At 52.1% G+C, this 16,731-nt stretch overlaps 2 protein-coding genes across 9 annotated transcripts in view; one reads left to right on the top strand and one right to left on the bottom strand.

The window, feature by feature from the left end:
* Positions 1–6,349: 6,349 nt before the first annotated feature.
* LDLRAD2 (low density lipoprotein receptor class A domain containing 2) lies at positions 6,350–15,738 on the top strand. The gene is made up of 4 exons (XM_061394160.1): positions 6,350–6,776; positions 9,369–9,803; positions 12,530–12,661; positions 14,535–15,738. The coding sequence occupies exons 1-4, from the start codon at positions 6,695–6,697 to the stop codon at positions 14,798–14,800; spliced, it is 915 nt and encodes a 304-aa protein (XP_061250144.1). The 5' UTR covers positions 6,350–6,694; the 3' UTR covers positions 14,801–15,738.
* HSPG2 (heparan sulfate proteoglycan 2) overlaps positions 15,417–16,731 on the bottom strand; it is a 110,109-nt gene continuing 108,794 nt past the window's right edge. For all 8 annotated transcript variants that reach the window (XM_061394011.1, XM_061394021.1, XM_061394038.1 and 5 more), the window contains one exon: positions 15,417–16,693. In XM_061394011.1, the coding sequence (XP_061249995.1) occupies positions 16,521–16,693 (173 nt within the window). In that variant the 3' untranslated portion in view covers positions 15,417–16,520. The remainder of the gene's footprint in view (positions 16,694–16,731) is intronic.

The raw sequence follows: 16,731 nt of genomic DNA, 5'->3' as shown, positions 1-16,731 counted from the left end.
GCCACTTTCTCTTCTTGAAGCCCATCCTTTTCCCAAATGGCATGTCTGTTACAATAACATCCACAGAGCCAGGTTTTCATGGAAGTTTGCAGCTATCCCACTGAATAGTATCTGTGGGCAAGCCCCAGCATCGCTGAACCCAGCTTGGCATCCACTTGCCCTCGAGCAGTAAAGCTGATCTACCGACACCAGGTGGCAGTGAAGGAGAGTGCAGCGCTGATGTGTTTACTTACTTTTGGCTGCTCCACATGGCCTGCAGGATTTTAGCTCCCCAACCAGGGCTTGAGCCTGTGCCTCCTGCAGTGGAAGAGCAGAGTTTTGGCCACCGGGAGAAGTCTCAGTACATCGCTTATTGCAGGGTGCCAAGCAAGGAGTCCAGGTGGCCAGTACGCAAAAGGCCTGACTCCCTCACGACTTTTAAAGGTGGGGGGTGGGGCAGGGGACTGTGTTGTGCGGTGAGTAATCAGCTCGTGGACATTCTTCTGATTGGTTGGTGGTGAGGTAATCAGGAGTCAATCTCATCAGCCTTCTGGTTCCACGGTCTGGGGTCTATGAGCTTGTGGGCAGCACAGAGTTAACTTCTTCCACCTGGTGGAGGTTTCACTGTCTGAAAAACAGCTCAAAGGATATGGCTCAGACTATTATCTATACCCCTTGAGCGGGAAGTAAGTTTCCTGACTTTGTTTAATGACTAAACTTATTCTGTCTTGCTTGACTGTTCTCCTTTCTTTTGGCATTTTCTCAATTCTCTGATTAAACTTATTCTTTGGAACTCAGGGAAGGCCTAGGAGTGTTGCTGAAAGCGGGGTCCAGATGCTTGGCGCTCAAAAGCCAATAAACAGGCCAGGGTGGTGAAAAGGAAAATTCGCTGTATTTCGGATTGTGGCGGACATCTATCCAAAGGCGACTGCCCCCGCCCCTGACAGTCGAGGGTTATAGCCAGAAGGAAGGGGCTACAGGTAGAAATAATACACTCAGCTGTGACAGTCATCTTGCAATTGGTCATCGGTGGTCTGACCAGGGTCATCTGATTGTTTTAGGTACAGTTAATCTTCAGTTGTGATCCACACAGTCAAAGGCTTTAGCGTAGTCAATGAAGCAGAAGTAGATGTTTTTCTGGAATTCTCCTGCTTTTTCTATGATCCAGTGGATGTTGGCAGTTTTATCTCTGGTTCCCAGTAGTCATGTACAAATGTGAAAGTTGGACCATAAGGAAGGCTGAGCACTGAAGAATTGATGCTTTTGAACTGTGGTGTTGGAGAAGACTCTTGAGAGTCTCTTGGACTGTAAGGAGATCCAACCAGGCAGTCCTAAGGAAATCAGCACTATTCATTGGAAGGTCTGATGCTGAAACTGAAGCTCCAGTACTTTGCCACATGATGTGAAGAGACAGCTCTTTGGAAAAGACCCTGATGCAGGGAAAGATTGAAGGCAGGAGGGGAATAGGGTAACGGAGATTGTTGGATGGCATCAGTGACTCAATGGACACGAGGTTGAGCAAACTCCGGGAGATGGTGAAGGACAGGGAAGCCTGGCGTGCTGCAGTACATGGGGTTGCAAAAGAGTTGGACACGACTGAGCGACTTAACAACAACAAATCTTCAGTTCTGGGGTTGGTTTGTTTCCATGAGGCCAATTCTCGGAATTGTGGCAGCTTATGTTGTAGGTACAGCCTAGTCATCCTGTAGTTAATTTCAGTATTTATAAAACAGCTCACAGGATATGGTCAGAATATTATCTACAGCCTTTGAGGAGGAACTAAAGATCCTTGACTTTGCTTAATGACTACATTATTATTTTTTTAATGACTACATTATTACTATTATTTTGGCTCCTTTGACTGTTTTCCTCTCTTTCTGCATTTTCTCACTTCTCTGATTAAACTTATTCTCTGGCTAAAGTTTTTCCATGACAAAAGGAAGGCTGAGGACACAGGGAGCAAGGACCACAGGGTCCAGTTCTGTTTCAGGAGGTTAACGTTTTCTACAGACAAGAGGCAGGTGGAGGATGTGGGAGGGGGTCTGTCCTTGGAAAGCCCCACAGGGTCCTGCTTGGCTAAACCTGGATACTTTGCCTTCTTTAACCTGGCTCTCGGTCAGTAAAGATGAAATGTTATTTGCCACTCTACTCACAGCCATCGAAATCTGACAAGAAATTTTTACTGAAGGACCTTCCCTATCGGTCCAGCAGTTAATACTGATGCTTCCAACCCAGGGGACACGGATTTGACCCCTGGTCTAAGAACGAAGGTCCTGCACGCCACACAGCGTGTGTTTTTATTGAAACATAGTTGACTTACAATGTTGTGCTAGTTTGGGGTGTACAGCAAAATGAGTCAGTTCAGTTACGCACATCTATATAAATGTTTTTTTTTTTTTTTTTACAATCTCTTCCGCTACAGGTTATTACAAGATACTGAGTATAGTTCCCTGTGCTCTACAGTGGGTCCTTGTTGGTTCTTTAATTTGTATATGTAGTAGTGTGTATATTTCAATCCCAAACTTCTAACTTATCCCTTCCCTCCCTCTCCTTTAATAACCACAAGTTTGCTTTCTATGTCTGTGAGAGTATTTCTACTTTGTAAATAAGTTCATTTGTATTGTCTTTCCATATATAAGTGATATCATATAATATTTGTCTTTTTTTTTTTAAGAATTATTTATTTATTTGCCTGGGCCAGGTCTTAGCTGTGGCATGTGGGATCTAGTTTCTTGCCCAGGGATTGAACCCGGGCCTTTTGCATTGGGAGCGCAGAGTCTTAGCCACCAGACCACCAGGGAAGTCCCTAATATTTGTCTTTCTTTGTCTGGTTTACTTCACTTAGTATGATCATCTCTAGGCCCATTCATGTTGTTGCAAATTATATTATTTCATTCTTTTTTATGGCTGAATAATAGTCCGTGTGTGTGTGTGTGTGTGTGTAGACATCACATCTTTTTTTTTTTTTCTTTACAGCTTTTTTTCAGTTCAGTTCAGTCGCTCAGTTGTGTGCGACTCTTTGCAACCCCATGAACTGCAGCACGCCAGGCCTCCCTGTGCATCACCAACTCCCGGAGTCCACCCAAACCCATGTCCCTTGAGTTGGTGATGCCATCCAACCATCTTATCCTCTGTCGTCCCCTTCTCCTTCTCCTCCTGCCTTCAACCTTTCCCAGCATCAGGGTCTTTTCAAATGAGTCAGCTCTCCGCATCAGGTGGCCAAAGTATTGGAGTTTCAGCTTCAACATCAGTCTCTCCAATGAACACCCAGGACTCATCTACTTTAGGATGGACTGGTTGGATCTCCTTGCAGTCCAAGGGACTCTCAGGGGTTTTCTCCAACACCACAGTTCAAAAGCATCAATTCTTCAGTGCTCAGCTTTCTTTACAGTCCAACTCTCACATCCATACATGACCACTGGAAAAACCATAGCCTTGACTAGATGGACCTTTGTTGGCAAAGTGATGTCTCTGCTTTTTCATATGCTGTCTAGGTTGGTCATAACTTTCCTTTCAAGGAGCAAGCGTCTTTTAATTTCATGGCTGCAATCACCATCTGCAGTGATTTTGGAGCCCCCAAAAATAAAGTCTGACACTGTTTCCACTGTTTCCCCAACTATTCAATATTGTGTTAGTTTCTGCTGTACAACAATGTGGATCAGCCATAAATATACATATCTCCTCTCACTCTTGAGCCTCTCTCCCACCATCCCATTCCACCCCTCCAGGTCATCACAGGGCCCCGAGCTGAGCTCCCTGCACTACAGAGCAGCTTTCCGCCTGTTGTCCGTTTCACACGTGGTAGGAGAAGGAAATGGCAACCCACTCCGGTGTTCTTGCCTGGAGAATCCCAGGGACGGGGGAGCCTGGTGGGCTATCGTCTCTGGGGTCTCACAGACTCGGACACGACTGAAGTGACGCAGCAGCAGCAGTAGCAGCAGCAGCAGCAGCGGTGTGTATATGTCAGTGCTATTCTCGCAGTTCATCCCGCCCTCTCCTTCCCCCACACTCTGTCTACACGTCCATTCTCTGCATCTGCGCCTCTATTCCTGTCCTGCAAAGACTTTCATCTGTACCGTTTTTCTAGATTCCATATTGATGCATTAATATATGATATTTGTTTTTCTCCTTCTGACTTACTTCACGCTGTATAATAGGCTCTAGGTTCATCTACATCAGTACAACTGACTCAGTTTTGTTCTTTTTTTTATGACTGAGTAGTTTTCCACGGTATGTGTGTGTATATATGTATGTATATACACCACATCTTCTTTATCCATTCATCTGTCGATGGACATCTGGGTTGCTTCCATGTCCAACATCTTTCAAAGTTTAAAAGCTGACAAATACCGTGGGCAATATAAAGTCAACACAGTAGCACGTTTTTATCAATCGACTGCTTAACATCCTTCTACAATACCGTTTCCCTTCCTTTTTTTGGCAGCATATCCTTTTATCCCTTCTATGACAACACTGTATGAGATTTTCCACGACAGGACTAGAAAGATAATCCAGTCTTCCCTTTAGCATGACTGATTAAAATTAGTTTTAAAATTTTTAATTAGTAATGATTTAGACTTTTTCCCTCAACTTGGCAGTTCATTATTATTAGTAAGATTATTCATTCTCTTAAGGATTATTGTCAAACTTGAGATAAGCTCTATCAAATTTCTTACATATGTGAGCTTTAAGATTGGCTTCACACAGTTCAAACCTTATTTCTCCTTCAGTCCCCTCACACCACGAGGGCAGGCACAGCCATGACCTCTGGTTCTGCACCCTCATATCACAGCACTGGGACAGACAGCACACAGGGCATGAGGGAGATCCTGGAAGGCATCCTGGGACGTTCAGAAATAACAAAACGGCACCTGGAAGGAGCCAGAACCCTTAATTATACCCTCTGCAAAGCCAAGTTCAAAGCCACCTCCTTTAGCCAGGTTTCAAAAATGCCCATGGCCATCTGAAGAGAGGTGTGATGGGGGAGATTGGGGTGGAAAGAGACAGTGATCTGGATTGGTTGTGGTTAAAATATCTCACTTTGGCAAATTTTATGAAAATATGAAATAATCCCACGCAAGTAATATGTCCTGATGCGCAAGCCTCATGCGTTTCATGATAGATCCGCTCCTGCCTAAGGAGTTCCCACGGCCTAGCCTTGGAGCACACACAGCAGGGCATCAAGGTGACGTCGAATGTCGGCTCTCGAAAGGAGAGCATTAGAGAGCAGTAGGCCAACTGTTTTAACCCTCCCCTTAGAGTCCTTAGACTCTGAGGTGGTGTCTCAAAGTCTGAGGCGGGACGTCTTGAAACACAGAAGATCTGTTTAAATAATAATGATGACAAGCGTTGGGCACTGCACTATAGAGACAGACACTATTCTAAGTCCCCCACTTGTATCAAGTTACGTATCCTTTACAATACACCTGCAAAGTTAGATCTGCCATTATTCCATTTCGCAGATCAGGAAACTGAGACACAGAAAGTTTCAGTTTCATATATTACGGTTCTGTATATGATGCCTTTTGAAAAAAAAAAAAAACTGTTCCACTAATTACAGTTTTTGAAAAAGGCTGAAATGGTCCAAGCCCTTCCTTTTACACATAAAGAAGTAAAACCCAGAAAAAAGGAAGGTCATTTGCTCAATGCCACATATTAGTTCTTTTTTCCTGGATTTTTGCTCTATGTCAGGCACTGTGCTATGACCTAGGGCTTCAGAGAACAATAAGACATGGAATTTTAGTTGGGGGGGGCGGTCAATGGATAATACATACAACAAGATAGATATGAATAAGCAAAGTAATTCCCTTTGTAGCTCAGTCAGTAAAGAATCTGTCTGCAATGCAGGAGACCTGGGTTCAATTCCTGGGTCAGGAAGATCCCCTGGAGAAGGAAATGGCAGCCCACTCCAGTATTCTGCCTGGAGAATCCCATGGACAGAGGAGCCTGGTGGGCTACAGTCCATTGGGTTGCCAGAGTTAGACACGACTGATCGACTCAACACCACCACCACCAAAGCAATTTCAGTGAGCACTGAGATAAATTCAGGGACACGTGACTGAGTGACAAGGAGGGAAAGCACTAATTTAGACTGAGAAACGGTCAGGGAAATGTGGTCTGAGCAGGTGACACGTGAGCTTGAAATATGAATGACCCAGAGAAGTCAGCCATGGACCACCACATGGAGGAGGGGCAGTGCAGGCAGAGCAGTAAGGCCCTGAGGCAGGAGCCCTTTGTAACAGAGCCGAGTCCTGGGCCAGCGCTCCTGCACCACTTGCTGCCTCTCTAAGGCCTTCAGAGAGGCCCGTTTGGTGTCCTGGGCCTCTCCCTTAAGCTCGGCCCTAAGATGCCAACTTCTCCAGGAAGGCAGCAGTTCTCTGAGGCTGTGGGACCCCCCTCCCAGAAGCCCTGTGGCTGAACCGGATCTGAGTTTCCTGGTTCCTGTCTGGCAGGGGATGAGCAGGCATCCTCCCCGCCTTCTCTCCCCAGGCTCCTGCCCCAGCCCCAAATCTCCATGGCAACCCTAGACACAACCCTGATCTGAAGAAGAGTCTGGAACCGGGAGCGCAAACATCTCTGGAGAGACCAGAGGAGCTGGTGCACTTGCCTCCTCTTGCTCCCTGCATCCTGCCGACCCCTCCACTGCAGTCTTCCCAAAGACCCCAAACTGCGGATTCTGTTGGTCTGCCCCACTGCTGGGCACAGGACGGCTGGGATGGAGGTCCGTCCTCCGCAGCTGCCCCAGAGGCTGCTCCTGCTGGGGGCAGCCACGCTGACTGCATCAGCTCTGCACACTGGTGAGTCCGTGGGGGCTTGGCTGGGCTGGCAGGAGACTCAGGCCCACCACCCTTAGAGCCTGTTTCCCCAGTCAGCATTCACCCTGATGGGCTGGGATCCCTTGGGTTGGGGGACACTGGGAAACTCTGAGTCTGCTCTTGCCTGGCACCCCCAAATCCATCCCAGTCCCTCTGGGTGGCTGGAGCTCCAAGTCACCCAGAAGCAACGGCCTGGAGGCAGGTGGGGCAGCCCTCAGGTCTGGCACTGGGAAACGCTGTGGACTTTGGAGTCAGATGACCCTGCATTCACACACTCACTCTACCCTTGACATCACTTTTTTTGTGTGTGTGTGTGGCCTCACTGCAGGGCATGTGGGATCTTAGTTCCCCAACCAGGGATCAAACCTGTGGCCCCCTGCACTGGAGGCACAGAGTCTTAACCACTAGATCACCAGGGGAGTCCTGACTTCACAGTTTCTAAGTCTTCATTTCCTCAGCAGTAAAATGGGAAGAACAATAGAGCCTTGCTCCTTAAGGGACTGTTAATATTATCCATGTGAGATCAACCATGCAAGACACACAGACAGCACCCTGCGCATAGGAGGTGCTCATGCACTCACTCTCTGAAACTCCCCCTGTCCCATGTGCCTCCAGGACAGGTTCTGCCTTTAGTAGATCTGCACAGATATGAGAAGATGCTCCTACATCCCGAGCCCTAAAGGAGAATTTCTCCCCCAAAGACCCAGATCCTGGCTTGTCCTCAAGTACTACTAGTGCCCTTACCATCACCAGAAAAGCCACCTCCTGTTCTCTCTCCTTACAAAAATCAGAGATGGCTTGAATACTTACACATTATCTCATTAACCTTCATAACAATTCTGTACCAATGAGGAAGTTTGGGGCTGGAACAGATACCAAACTAAAGGGAACGTTTAACATAAGGACATTTATTATTTCACTTAAGAAGAGAGGCCTTAGGTGAGACCAGAATGGTTTTCAGCAGCTCAACTGTGCCAAGATCAGATCAGATCAGATCAGTTGCTTAGTCATGTCCGACTCTTTGCAACCCCATGAATCGCAGCACGCCAGGCCTCCCTATCCATCACCAACTCCCGGAGTTCACTGAGACTCACGTCCATCAAGTCAGTGATGCCATCCAGCCATCTCATCCTCTGTCGTCCCCTTCTCCTCCTGCCCCCAATCCCTCCCAGCATCTGTGCCAAGGCTCCTCCATAATGCTCATGACCTCATCCTTGCAAGATGGCTGCTGCAGCTCCGGACATCACATCCTCAGTCAATGACTTTCAAAAGCAGGAAGAAAGGGGGGCTACTGATCCCACAGGTTTCCTTCCTTTTTTTTTTTTTTTTTTGTTAAGGAGGAAAATCTTTCTCAGGAACCCTCAGCAAGCCTCTCCTTAAATCTCATTGGCCAGAATCAGGTCACATGCCAACCCCTAAACCTGGCAAATAGAATTAGGATTAGAAGACTTGGATTAGGCTAATGACCAGGGGGCTAGCACGTTGCTCCCTGACAACTGAGGGGAACTGAGTTTCTTTAGCAAGGAGAACCAGGGAATGGCTGTTGTCTGGGCAGGTGCCCAACTGTGTCTCTCCCATCCTTCCTTACACAAGATAAAACTAGCACTCTGCAGTGCTCAGTAGGTGCTCCCCGAAGCACTACACCCACACCCATACGTGCCCACAGTCCTTTAGTTTCCACTGCAAAATATGGGAAGGTCTGACAACCAATATTGTTTTTTTAACTAACTGGCAACACCTTGACCTGAACTGATAGGAGTCTGTGTATTATCTTTATTTGTCCTGCTGCTGCTGCTGCTGTTAAGTCGCTTCAGTTGTGTCCGACTCTGTGCGACCCCATAGACAGCAGCCCACCAGGCTCCCCGTCCCTGGGATTCTCCAGGCAAGAACACTGGAGTGGGTTGCCATTTCCTTCTCCAATGCATGAAAGTGAAAAGTGAAAGTGAAGTCGCTCAGTCGTGTCCAACTCTTGGAGACCCCGTGGACTGCAGCCTATCAGGCTCCTCTGTCCATGGGATTTTCCAGGCAAGAGTACTGGAGTGGGTTGCCATTTCCTTCTCCAACTTAGGGTAAATGTTCTGTACAACTGCTCTAGAAAATGTGTTTGATCACAGAGGGCTGAGGCAGACTCCGTTTGAGGCTGTATCATCTTTCTAAAATCTGGGAAATCCTGAAACCATATCCCAAGGTGGGTTGTTTTTTTTAGATTTTTTAAAAAATGTGGACTGTTCTTATTGAGTTTGTTACAATATTATTTGTTTTATGTTTTGTTTTTTGGGCCACCTGGCAGGTGGGATCTTAGCTCACTTGCCAGGGGTGGAACCCTGGAACCTGCCGCCCCCCCCTCCCCCCGCCACCCCGACCCCCCCCCCCCACCTCCATTGGAGGGGGAAGTCTTTACCGCTTGGCCTCAGGGAAGTCCCTATCCTAGGGTTTCTGAATAAGAGATTGAGGACTTGAATTAAATTTTGTAGCCCTCACAAATATTCTGAGATGGATCGATCATCTGCCCCTGGGCAGACGGCAGGGGCCAGGCCGGGCACCTCGGTTCCAGGGCCGGTCTCTCCGTTGCAGCTGACCTGGTGGACCTGTGCGGCCGGACCAGGCAGGCGGACGGGCTGCTGCTGCGCTCGCACTCCGCGTCGCGCCGCTTTTACTTCGTGGCCCCGGACATGGACTGCGGGCTCTGGGTGCGGGCGGCCGCCCCCGGCGACAGGATCCGCCTCCAGTTCCGCTTCTTCCTGGTCTACAGCCTGGCCCCGCCGTCCATGCCGCCCCCGGCGCTCAACGCCTCCGCCCCGCTGCAGGCAGACCCCTGCGCCCCCGGCTCCTACCTGCAGTTGTACGAGGGGCCGCCGGGGACGCCCCGGCCCCTGGGAGCCCCGCTCTGCGGCCTGACCATCCCGGCCCCGGTGACGACCTCCGGGGACCTCCTGGGCCTGCGCCTGGTCACCAGAGGCCGCCAGCCCCGCGTGGACTTCGTGGGCGAAGTCACCTCTTTCCGGCTGGGTGGGTTGGGGCAGTCGGCCTGGACACGGAGGGGCCTGGGCCTGCAGGAGAGAAGTGGGTGGCGCGGTCCAGACCGAGAGCCAACCGCGGGGACTTGACTTCCCGCACCTCACACTCCAGCATCCACTCCCTCATACACACGGCGCAAGCATACACCTCGTACACACGACTCCACACACCCGGCACACACAGGCTGCCAACGCACGACCCACCTGGCTTACATACGGCACTTTCGCACACACAGTTCGCATAACACACCTCATACACAGTACCACTTTGCACACTTCCAGGCAACTCACGCCCACGTATGTTCACACACCGGCTCCTCTGTCCTGAATCTGCTTCTCAGACGATTGCAGAGGGGCGGAGAGTTAGGACTCTTGGTGACTGTAAGTGGGGGAAACCTACTTAGGCAAGGAAAGGGAACTGATTGTGATATTAACAGCGATCCCTTATTGAGCATTGTCTCCCGCCCTTGGCAAGCTAGATCTCTGTTCTCACAGCAGCTCTGCTGGGTCATACTCTCCTATTGATGGATGGGAAACAGGCTCAGGGAGGTTAGGCAAAGTGCTGCCAGCCACCCCAATCACAGGCGGAGCAGCGGGGCTGTAACTGCTAGAGTTGGTCCTCTGCTCACATTGAGTCAAGGCTTTAGTCCTGGCAGGTTCCCCAGGACTGGAGACACTCACTGATGCTACCCCAGACGAGCTGCCAAAGCCCAGAAATTTCCAAAACCACAGAGAAGCTTCATCGCTCTCTCTGCCAAAATAACCAGACTGGAGCATTAAATATGGGGTCGTGAGAACTTGGGGGCAAGAACAAGGGAGTGGGGGGGCTCTGAGAGCCAACCCAGGTTCACCAGGAGCTGGACCTCGACATGCCAGGCCGTCGACAGCCCTTCAACCTGAGCTGGTCAGAGAGCACGCCCTGCCATCTCCTGTGTCTCTTTGGGGCCATGACTGATGGGGCTTGGGGTCCCCTTTCTGGCTCCTGCGCCAAGGGTCCTAATGTTGTTTTGCAAGAAGGTCTCACCGGCTAATTGGAAACCAACTCCTTCCCTCCCTCCCTTCTTTATTTCCTCTCTCTCCCTTTCCCCCCATGACCTTGCCCTCCTGTGAGGCGCCAGCCAGGCATGTCGCAGCTGCTCTGTGTTTAGCAGGTTTGGGCTCTGAAGAGCAGGTGGCAGTGGTGAAGCTCTGTTGCAACTCTGGCTCCTTTGGATCCTTTTTATCATATTACTGTTTGTGTTTCCACTCATAGATATTCGCTCTGACACCTACACATCTTGTGCTTATGAGAGCATTCACTTTCATATGCATATGTAAGAAACCCAATTCAAGTTGGCTTAGGCCAAAGGAGAATTTGGGGGGCTCCTATAACTGGGATATTAAGGTGTTGGTTCAGATATAGATGGATCCGAGAGCTCAAGTGACGCCTCCTAGGCTCTCTCTCTATTTTTCTCCCTTTGCTTTGGATCTGTTTGGCTTCCATCTCAGGCAACTCTAGCTCCCTCTTTCTACTTGGCAGCAAGGTGACCCTGCAGCTCCAAGAATACAGTCTGTCTTATAACTCTCACCTCAATGAAAAAAAGAGTGAGGATCTTTTCTTTTTTGGCTGTGCCGTCGTGTGGCTGGCAGGATCTCAGTTCCTGACCAGGGACTGAACCCGAGCCCCCTGCAGTGGAAATGCCAAGTCCTACCCACTGGACCGCCAGGGAACTGCAGGGATCTTAAGGTTCTAGCAAAAGTCCTCAGGGTCAAATCTGATTAGTCACTTGGGCCATGTGTCTATTCCCAGAACCAGGAATGGAATGCTCTGATTCCCATGCTCAGCTCTGAGCCATGGTATTGGTCAGTACTGCCTGACCCAGCTTTTTTCCGCAGAATGGGGTGCTGCATAAGCCAACCTGTCTGCCGCACCTGGGCACCAAGTCATCCCCTTTTCTCGTCTGTGTGCGTGTTCATTCATTTAACAAGTATTGAGTTAGCTGCCAGGCACCAGGTGCTCTTCCAGGCTCCAGGGATTCACGCAGCCATGAGTGAAAGAGAAGTCCCTGCCTCACTTGAGCTGACATTCTAGCGGGCGAGACAGACCACAGAGAATCAAGCAAATGTGTGTCCTGCAGAGGTGGTAAGTGCTACAGGGGAACCGGAGTCAGGATAAAGGGGCAGGGGGAGGGGTGGTGTGCGGGTCTCGTGTAGGGGTGAGGGCGGTCCTTCGGGCACGATGGCATTTGAGTGGAGACCTGAGAGGAACGAGCCGTACGGCTACAGTGCTGAGAGTGGGCGGTGCTTGGAGTGTTCCGGTCACCGGGCCCTCACACGTGCACATACACACTCACAGGCTCACACGAGCATGGGGCGGAACTCCTACCCCGCTGCTTAGATACAAGCTATGTGGCCTTGGTCTAGCGACCTAGCCTCCCTGTGCCTCAGTCTTCTCCTCTCTAAAATGGGGTTGATAACAGTATTGACCCCACAGGGTTGCTGTGAGAACTTGATGAGCTGTGATGCGAACCATGCCAGGCCTGGCATAGCAACTCCGTAAATCTTAGCCACCGTCACCCTCATCATCTTTATGATCACACCCCTGTCTCATCCATACTCTCATCTGCACGCGCCTGGAAACAGCCTCTCCTGCTCCCACGTCCCACATTCCCTCCCCGAAGGGCCAGACCTGCCCTGGTGCCCAGGGTCCTCATCACATGCCTCCCCTCTCTGCCACAGGATCCTGTGGTGCCTACTTCCCGTGTCAGAACGGCAGGTGCATCCCCCTGAGCCTGGTGTGCGATCGCTGGGCCATGGACAACTGTGGTGATGGCAGTGACCAGGCCTCCTGGCCACCAACCAACTGCGGAGGTCAGTCGGGGGTGGGGCCTGGGCCCCGCCGAGCAGCTGGGATGGGAGCCAGAGGCAGGGGTGTGGCGGGAGAGGATAAGGGGAAGCAGCAGGGACTCTGTCCAGACCGGGCTGAGGACCTCTAGCCTGAGGACCAGAGGACGTTAGAGCTTGAAGATGCTGGAGGTGATCTGGTCCAGCTGCTTCCAAATGGCGTTTCAGTGGTGCTGAGGGTGCATTCTGTCATTTCCAAGAAGAACTGACTCATTTGAAAAGACCCTGATGCTGGGAAAGATTGAAGGTGGAAGAAGGGGCCGACAGAGGATGAGATGGCTGGATGGCATCACTGACTCCATGGACATGAGTTTGAGTAAACTCCAGGAGTTGGCGATGGACAGGGAGGCCTGGTGTGCTGCAGTCCATGGGGTCACAAAGAATTGGACACGACTGAGCGACTGAACTGAACTGAAGTCATTTCCATCATGTCTGACTCTTTGTGACCCCACAGAATATAGTCTACCAGGCTCTTCCAGAATACCAGAGTCCATGGTATTCTCCAGGCAAGAATACTGGAGTGGGTTGCTATGCCCTCCTCCTGGAGACCTTCCAGACCCAGGGATTGAACCTACATCTCTTATGTCTCCTGCACTGGCAGGCAGGATTTTTTTTTTTTTAACCACTAGCACCACCTGGATCAGGGTTCGAACCCGTGTGTCTTGCATTGGCAGACGGATTCTTTACCACTGAGACACCAGGAAAGCCCTCCATGAAGACATTTTTGTGTATTTTTCTCACTGTCATATCCCTTAGTCCCCAGAGCAATGCCTGGGGTATAGTAGATGATCAAAAAATACTCGTGGAAGTATACTAAGTGGAAGAATGAACCTCCCTGTGCTTTCGTTTCTTTACCTGTAAACTGAGGATGATAAACTGAGGCTCTTAGATTTGTCATGAACTTTAAGTGAAATCCTGTGGGTGAAGAGCCCAGCGCAGAGCACGGTGCTGGGCACACTGACAGTGCTCACCTCAGGCACTTCTTCTTGAAAAGCAGCTCCATTCATCCACCGCAGCCCACGGAGCTAGACTGTGCGTTCAGGTCCCCTCTGCTACTTCCAGCTGTGTGACCTGGGCAAGTGACTCAGCCTCCCTCTGTGCTTCCGTCCAGTTGCTCAGTCGTGTCTGACTCTTTGTGACCGCATGGACCGCAGCACGCCAGGCCTCCCTGTCCATCACCAACTCCCAGAGCTTGGTCAAACCCATGTCCATTGAGTCGGTGATGCCATCCAACCATCTCATCCTCTGTCGTCCCCTTCTCCTCCTGCCTTCAATCTTTCCCAGCATCAGGGTCTTTTCCAGTGAGTCAGTTCTTTGCATCTGGTGGCCAAGGTATTAGAGTTTCAGCTTCAGCATCAGTCCTTCCAGTGAATATTCAGGACTGATTTCCTTTAGGATGGACTGGTTGGATCTCCTTGCAGTCCAAGGGACTCTCAAGAGTCTTCTCCAACACCACAGTTCAAAAGCATCAATTCTTCGGTGCTCAGCTTCCTTTACAGTCCAACTCTCACATCCATACATGACCACTGGAAAAGCATAGCTTTGACTAGATGGACCTTTGTTGGCAAAGTGATGTCTCTGCTTTTTAATATGCTGTCTAGGTTGGTCATAACTTTTCCAAGGAGTAAGTGTCTTTTAATTTCATGGCTGCAGTCATCATCGGCTGTGATTTTGGAGCCCAGAAAAATAAAGTCTGTCACTGTTTCCACTGTTTCCCTATCCATTCCTTATCAGTAAAATAAAAATGCTAACACTTGCCCAGAGGTTTTAGGAGGATTAAATGAGACATAATCATTTAATCATCAAATCTCAGTGTGTTGGTGGTTATTTCCCCCTTCAGCTCCCTCTCCAGAGTCCAGCCAGGAGGGGAATACAGATGACAGTACCTCCCAAACCCTGACTCCCTCCGCAGCTCTCCCGTCTTCAGGCCCGCTGGGGACGGCAGCTGAGATGAGCCCACCAGCCCACTGGGACCCTGCCCGACAGGGTGTAGCTCTGGAAGGTAGGTGGCTCTTGGTTACCACCCACTGTCGCTGTATCCACCGAGATCATACTTGTCCCGCTCCAGGGATGGGCAGGGGGCAGCAGGCCCGGGCCAAGGCCTGAGTGGACTCTCTTTCTGCAGGGCCCCGGCTGCAGGGGGTGGCGCTGGCCTCCTCGCTGTCCCTAGCCTCTGCTGGCCTCCTCCTGGGCCTCCTCTGGTGCTGCTGCTTCTCCGGCCAGCTGGCCCGCCGGGCCCGGGCCCGTGGCCTCTGCTGCACCATCTGTTACACGTGTCCTGGCCAAGTGGCCCCTGGGGGGCTGCGGTCGAGTGAGCCAGCCTTCCAGCATCAGGGGGTGCATTCCTAGAGAGGCTTCGGGCATCGGAGGGAAGAGAGTGGGCTCTGGGATCGGACGGTCCCCGGGTTCTGCCCCCGCCCCCACCCCCAACAGGGCTGTCTACCTTTGAGCCCTCGAGACTCAGTCTGCCCCTCTGGAAGATGGGACGATTTCTGCCTCGGAGGGTCATGCTGAAGGCCACCGGGACAGTTGGCCCTGCAGGTTGTTTTGGCAGCTGGCACTCTGCTGGATCCACGAGGGGCAGGGAGCAGGGGCCTCGTGCGCCTGAAGCTGTCTCACCACACCCCTGGACCTCGCTGGTCCGTCCTGCCTGGGCCCACCCCGGCCCACCCTCAGGGACCACGAGTCCCGCTTGAATCAAAGACACAGGAGACGACAGCCCTGGCGGGGATAGCACCGTTTATTAAGAAAGATCAAGACAAAGACCACAGGAGGGCCCCTTCTAGGACACAGGGGCCAGGCGTCCCGGCCCCACGTCTGGGGGCTGCTGGCAGGGCGGGCGCGTGCCTCCAGGCGGGCCCTCGGGCGCCCACAGACGGGGCAGGACAGGCACATCCCCTCCCTGCCCCTCCCAGTCATGTGTCCCAGCTCCCCGCACCCAAGGCACTTACTCTTTCTGACCACCAAGGCCTCTTCCCCCCATGTCCCCTGGGCCTTCACTTCCAGATCCGTGTGGGGGGACGTGGCCTGGTGCGGGCAGGAAGCCCCTTTCAGTGTGGGGCTCTGCCTGTAGCAGCTCCTGGTACGAGTGGGCTGGAGTTTCCCTTGCAGCCCCTTGAGGGCAAGGGGGCCCTGGGCTAGGTGTGGGGTTGGTGGGGAGGGGGCGATGCAGGCCAGGAGGGCTTGGTGGGGAGGGGAGGCTGCCAGGGGCCGGGGGCCCAGCTGGTCTGATAGGGGTGGAACGGGGCTGGGACGTGGGCTGGTGGGGGGGATTGGGGGCTGCCTGCCCAGGGGTGAGCTGCCTTTTGCTCCACAGTTGGCACTAAAGAGCCTTCCCAACCCAGAGGAGGATGGCCAAGGCCAATTGATGCCCTCCGCCCCGGGTATCTGGTGAGGCTCCAAGGTGGCTGGCAAGGTGCCGGGCCGGAAGCCGATGTCGGCTCCACAGAGATGAGGGCCACCGCCCCGAGGCGAACAGACGGGCGGCCCAGCACTGCCCTGGGGGGCTCTGTTGGTGCGGGCGGTTCTGACCCCACTGAGGCACTGCGCCTAACCCCGAGTCCTGGTGGCCCCCCGAGGCACCGGCTCTGGTGCAACCTGCTGTGCCCACAGCCTGTGGCTCTGCCCAGGTGTGTTTGTGGGTGGGGGCGGGAGGGCGTGATGTGCCCACCCTCCAGTCCAGCCCAGGGCAGTAGCAGCAAAGCGTGGCATCGCCTCGGTTTCTTACAAAATATTCATCATCATCATAATAATAATATTAATAATAATATAGTCGCCGTTGCGGGGCTGGGGTGCGGCCCAGGAGTCCGTGCGGGGCAGGCAGCGCCTACGAGGGGCAGGGGCGTGTGTTGGCCCCTGCCTGGGCACGGTGCTGCATGTCTACTGGCTGCGGGGGCGGGCCGCCGGGCCGGGCGGAGTGCAGCACCAGGTTCTTGATGCAGCCCGTGATGCCCGAGGAGAACCTGCCCCCGGTCAGCACGGCCACGTCGGGGGCTCCGCCTGCGGGGTGGGGGGAGAGGGCGGGCCCATCAGCTCCA

Source organism: Bos javanicus, chromosome 2, assembly GCF_032452875.1.
Source record: "Bos javanicus breed banteng chromosome 2, ARS-OSU_banteng_1.0, whole genome shotgun sequence".
Classification (NCBI taxonomy): Eukaryota; Metazoa; Chordata; class Mammalia; order Artiodactyla; family Bovidae; genus Bos; species Bos javanicus.
Note: the sequence above shows the minus strand (reverse complement) of the source record. Positions and strands in the feature narration are given on the sequence as shown.

What these genes read in the sequence shown, in the direction of transcription:
- LDLRAD2 (XM_061394160.1), top strand. Translation starts at nt 6,695, where the DNA reads ATGGAGGTCCGTCCTCCGCAGCTGCCCCAGAGGCTGCTCCTGCTGGGG. An exon ending in AGTCACCTCTTTCCGGCTGG is followed by an intron (nt 9,804 to 12,529) that starts GTGGGTTGGGGC and finishes TCTCTGCCACAG; the next exon opens with GATCCTGTGGTGCCTACTTC. An exon ending in GCCACCAACCAACTGCGGAG is followed by an intron (nt 12,662 to 14,534) that starts GTCAGTCGGGGG and finishes TTCCCCCTTCAG; the next exon opens with CTCCCTCTCCAGAGTCCAGC.